A 6052-nucleotide genomic window follows, 5' to 3' on the forward strand; every position below is an offset into this window, starting at 1 on the left:
ACTGATTATGAATTATTTTACCATTTCAAAAGGTGAAATTTGGCACAGTATTAATTTGGTAAATTAAATCTCCAGATGTAGTCATAATAAGCACAAATAATGACATTACAACTTTTTATTTAATTTTTTCAACAAAATTGGATCATTCACGAGTGCAGCAATAGAAACTTCTGTCAGTTAGAGAGCACTTATTTTTGCAGCTCTACTGTGTGAACTGTGCAGATTTTGTGCAGAACTGCAGAAAGCTACAAAAATGCACCCATTAATTACTGTACCTACTGTTAAAGTGGCAGGAGCAGTACTCATTTTTCTGCAAAAGTAAAACAACTTTTTAACATTTTTAAGGCCATAAATGGCTAATATTTGTTCAGAAGTTATGCTGGTACACTCCTTATCCACAGCATTTCATTATTCTCTCTGTAGGTTTTGCTCATATTTCTTCTTTATTATCAGCACTACATGCTTTTGTAAATCCTCTCAGTATAAATTACTTACTTTTTTTCTGTCATTTTTTAAACGATTTTCTGATATTTCCCAGGTTTCCTTATCCTCTTTCTGTATTTGCTCTTTACAAAACTTGATTTATTCTTTCAGAATTCTTATCTCATTTCTAATTCCTTTGTTCTTTCTTGTCATTACTTTTTACTCTCAATTGAAAGTATTTGCTTAACTTATTTGACTTCTTGTTTCAATTCTGCATTCTCTTTTCTTATTTATACCGTTTCTTCTAATAACTTCTTTATCATGCTTTCAAGTTCTACTTTCTTCTCTACTGTATTTGGTTTCTTCCTTTGTATTTATTTTTAAAACATCCCTGCCTTAAATTGGTCTTGTCCTTTAAATTCTCTGCAAAATTCAGATGATTTAAAATAACCCATTTTTGTATATTTGTTTAAGCTGAGTACAACTGTTCAGTATCACCTCATTGCACTTGGTACTATCCATATTTAAGTGCTACTATTTAGTATCAGTTCATTACTCATGATACAATCTGTTTGTATAAAAGTGAGTACCTCATTACTCATGATACTATCTGATTGTATAAAAGGGAGTACCTCGTTACTCTCGATACTATCTGTTTGTATAAAAGTGAGTACCTCATTACTCATGATGCTGTCTTTTTGTATAAACCAAGTACTACTGTTTTAGTATTATCTAATTACTCATGATACTATCTATCTGTGTAAAATGAGTACTGCTTTTTGATATTTTCTCATTACTCATGATACTATCTACATTTGTATGAACTGAGTACTGCTGTTTAGCATCAACTAATTACTTATGATACTAACCATGTTTGTGTAAGCTGTGTACTGCTCTTTGGTATTACGTCATAACTCATAATTTTAACTATGCTGTACAAAGAATGAACAGACAATTGTAATTTGTGATGCTATAGTGTTGACATTGGAAAACCAGTTTTATAGAACACTTATGTTATACAAAAGAGGCATCTGCTGATCAGTCTTATGCTTTAATTGCTAACAACTGGTTATTCAGCCAATTCTGTATATAGTAGCCTCACATATTCTTTTTTTTTTTTTCATTTGTCAGTTTGAAGTGAATCAGAGAATTTATAGTGCTTCAAATTATTCTAGACCAACAGCTAAAACCCAAAGTAGACATTTTTGATGTTTCACTCATGTGGAAAACCATTGGGCAAATGGTAGCTGAACAGTCACAGCAGATTGTTACAAATAGGAAACAAGTGTCTCAAAGCATCATTAGCAGAATGTTAAACTACTTCCAAGCTAATGGTACTGATCCTTGGATTTGAACAATGTGTGTGTCATTGCTTTCTGTCAATTCTAATATGTGGCAGTTGTGAAGTATCTATTCTGAAAATGAATCATATGTTTGTACTTACAAGTGAACACTATGTCATTTACAAATGAGTAAAAACAGCCTGTTTGTCAGAGATGCATTCCACTTACAGCAATGCATAAAACACATCCAGTGGCCTACAACATGTGGAACAACAATGAATTTGGAAATGAGTTATTGTGCAGCAAAATAACACAGAAGTCAAGCCAGACTTTCGAAACAGGGAGAAATCACTTCTCCCTCTGGGTACTAACCTGAAGAAAATTTTGAAAACAGGGAAAGAGACTTCATAATCCTGTATGAAATGCATTCACAACATGAAAATAGCATTTGATAAAGGAAATCTTGTTTATTTAGGGGTTAAATATTTCTATTACATGTCTGTGTGTATATACATATGATTTCAAGCATTAATTATTGATGAATTTATTTTCGTTAATTAAAACATATTTTTTTTTGGAATCAAATTTTTATTCTCAAATTTTTCACCATCTCTTCTTTTCTAGACAGAATTTGACTTTGATTTTTTCCAAAGGTTTTATGTTTAATCAACTTGTTAGAGACATTCTGATCAAATGAAGAATAAAGAATACCATCATGTTTATGTAAGTCTGATTTGATTGCAGGTTTAAAATGAAATTATATCAGTAAATTAACGAGTAAAGGCAGTTTAAAGTGATACTGCTCTGTGGTACATACTTGTGTAATTAATGATTATCTCACTTTACAGACAGTCAAATCAAAAATACAATAATCCATATGCCAAGAAAACATTACATTGACAGTGGCAGACACCTTTCCCAATCACCATTATCATTCTTCTGGATGCCATTGATAATAATTAATCCAGTTATGTGTATCAGTACAATATACAGTCAACTTTGAAACAAACTTTCAATAACAACTGACACGTAATTAGTATTAACATACCTTTGGGGGGGGAAATTGGACTGAGCATGCGAATTGACTTATACCTACATCATGCAAGGCGTATTTGGAGAATATAAATGTGTGTATTTATGTTGTTTATCACCTTCTTCACAGATGACCAACCAAGCTGAAAAAGAAGACAACTCAAATTTTGCTTTGGGGGAAATAAAAAGTGAAAATCAAAAGTTTGAATGGGAAATTTAAAAGCTACTTAGCCAGCCATATACTTACTTTTGAACAGTGTGGAAACACTTAAATCAATTTCTTATAGAAATGTGATGCATATGGCAATGGCACAAATATTCTGACTTCTACATTCTGTTGAATGGTACCATTAAACCACACATTATAGAGACCACATCCTATGATCCTCTGTGTTGCCATATGCTGGTGTATCTGTCTCCAACTTCAGTCTAATTTATGATTAGTGTTCCTGTCAGGATTTTATAATATTGTCTAAATAAAAAGGCTTTTACTTATACTTCTTAATAATATAAATATATACTTCTCATCTCCTTTTCTACTGTTAGTCTTACTCTAACATATTAAATGCTAGGCCTACCACTTCTACAGTAGTTAACTTCATGCTGAACTTTTCCTTGCCTGTAACTTTACTCTTTTCTGCTATTGTGTGTTTGCTATTATCTGTTTGTTGTTTCCGCACCTCTCATGTTATTTATATCTCCATCACATAATTGTCTGCTGATCTTATATATTCTCAATATCGATGTATTGCATGCGACATTTGATTATCTCAACATCAGTGAATTATTAATAAAACTTTCTACAACTGTCTGCTTTTTTCTCGTATTATAACTAAAACTAAACAGTAACAAAATATTCACTCACAAAAATAAATTAATCAATAATATCTAAACTAAACAGTCTTTTATATCATGACATAAAACCCTCTTCAAGTTAAAATATTTACAGATTTTTTTTTTACTATATACTAAAGACTGTCCTTAGTTCATCCCCAAAGTCTGCTCATACAGTCTACACTAATATTCACAGTTCCTTTGTCTGTCTCTCCTTAACAGTATCCCTCATCTTCATTTTGATCTTGTGTTGCTTGAAATCGTGTTTCCTAATCTATCTGTATGTTGACACAGTAGATTTTGTTTCTCTTCCCTCTTCATATCAGTCAGTTTGACACTCATGTCGACATTCTTGTATGTCTCATCTCTACTCCATGCTCTTAGGCTTAGTAGGTCTTTAGCTTCTGTAATTAAGTCACTGTCTTCAGATTCTACTTCCATGATGGCCACATCTGCCATGTCCATTTGTACATCAGTAGCTGCACCTGTTAGGTCTTCTTCTCTCCCAAATACTTTTTCAACAGATTGGCATGGTAGATCTTGGTCTTCCCATTCACATTCACCTTGTACTCCATTCTGTTGAGTACTACTTGTACCTCAAAAGGTCCTTTCCATTTCAGGGTGAGTTTGTTGTGGTCTGTGGGCAGCAGAACTAAGACCTTTTGTCTAACCTTGAAATGTTGATCCTTGGCCTTCTTGACATAGAAATCTATAAATCTATAAATTGGTTGACACATTCTTTAATTATGAGGGAACTGACTCAGAGGAGTGTTCTACATACTTGTTAGACTTCACTCTCATTGAGCATGTTTGGATGCTTTTGGGTGATGTTTTATGTACTGTTAAAAATTCTTCTGAAACACGGTCATTCAGTTCATGATACCTCAAGATGTTATTAACACCTTGTTTAAGCATGCAGCATTAGTGCCAGGCTGCATATGCTTTTCCTGGTTATGAAATGAAATATCTTGATTTTAAGAAATGTAAAGCCTTCTCTACCAAATTAATGATTAAATTTACACTTCAGCTCACATGATAATATTCAAATAGTTGATTTATGTAAAAATGACCTGAACTAGGTGAGTAAGAGTATTTTATAATAAAAGATTTATTTTGTCATAATTAAAATGTTGTAAATTCCAATTATCCTCTAATTGTTTTGTGTGAACTGAGTATTGCTGCTGTTTAGTTTTACCATGTGTTTTATAATATCTGTATCTGCATAAGCTGTGTACTACTATTTTGTAACACATCTTTCGTGTTATTTTTATATATTTTAATGTCATAAACAGGTTTACTTAAGTGTTAAACTGTTCTGATAAGTATATTTAGAAATTATCTAAATGTTTAAAAGTTAACATGTTTGTTTAATAGTGAGAATGCTTCGGGAGGAGTTGCAATTGCTGCAAGAACAAGGCTCATATGTTGGGGAAGTGGTGAAACCTATGGACAAAAAGAAAGTTTTAGTCAAAGTAAGTTAACAGAACAAAAGGCTTTAGGATTGTATGTGTATGTCAAACTAAATAGTTATCAGGATAGAACATTTTAGAACTCTCTATATATGTATTCATTGTCTTGTATGACATATTGTAAATTTTACAGATATTGTAAAGCATATGTTAAAAATACTTGAAAAAACTTGTTCTTAATTTTTACTACCAAATTATAAAGACATTTATGTTCCTATAGTTGAATAGTTCCTATAGTAATGTATTTAAATCCTTGTGACAGTTGAATCACTGAATATGACGTAGTACTTTCAGAAATAATACTCACTTCTTCACAAACCTGATAGATATTAACTTGTGCAACTGCAAAAAATATTTTTTTGTGCATGCACCAAGTCTTGAATGAAACTCTCACGCTTACACATGTGCACTGTGCTAGCCGATGATGCAATGAGCATTGGACTATACTGTCAATAAGAGGGTGACACATCCTCCATGCAAGGTAGACCACAAGAGCATCTTGTGTATTAACAAAGTAACAAAGTCTCATTCTTTCCTTGGCACTGCTTGGCTTCAGATGTGTTTCTTACATTACACATTCTAGAATTCTTCTACTTATTATTTTAAACTTTTAGTTCCCATTCAAAGTGAAAGATTTTGTGAAAGAATCATACAAAATTTTTATAATTTCAGTTACAACTTCTGATTCTAATTTTTATCTTTTCATTTATTGCATTAACCGTTTCCAGACGGGTCATGTTTCAAAGGCCATGTCATCGCCTTTGTTGACTCACATTCAAAATTTTATTGAACTGCTATTTCATTAATTTTTTTCCATAAGTTTAGTATCAAACTGTAGATTATAATTCAAATTTTATTATTATTATACATTTTCAATTTCTTAATTTAAAAGTAAATATTCAAAAACACAGATAAACATCGATTTTTGTGTGTAACAAAGAATGTTGAATGCAGCATTGGTTGAAATTTGACGTTTGTGATGTTAAAATACCAAGTCTATAGTTTCATACA

The 6052-nt window shown here is 31.8% G+C and overlaps 1 protein-coding gene across 1 annotated transcript in view; it reads left to right on the forward strand.

Moving 5' to 3' along the window:
• The window catches only part of LOC106465511 (26S proteasome regulatory subunit 8), a 74603-nt gene that overhangs the window by 36152 nt on the left and 32399 nt on the right, over positions 1–6052 (forward strand). Inside the window, exon 4 of the mRNA XM_013925737.2 lies at positions 4947–5044. Coding sequence (XP_013781191.1) covers positions 4947–5044 — 98 coding nt within the window. The remainder of the gene's footprint in view (positions 1–4946; positions 5045–6052) is intronic.

This window comes from Limulus polyphemus, unplaced genomic scaffold, assembly GCF_000517525.1.
Source record: "Limulus polyphemus unplaced genomic scaffold, Limulus_polyphemus-2.1.2 Scaffold1968, whole genome shotgun sequence".
Lineage (NCBI taxonomy): Eukaryota > Metazoa > Arthropoda > Merostomata > Xiphosura > Limulidae > Limulus > Limulus polyphemus.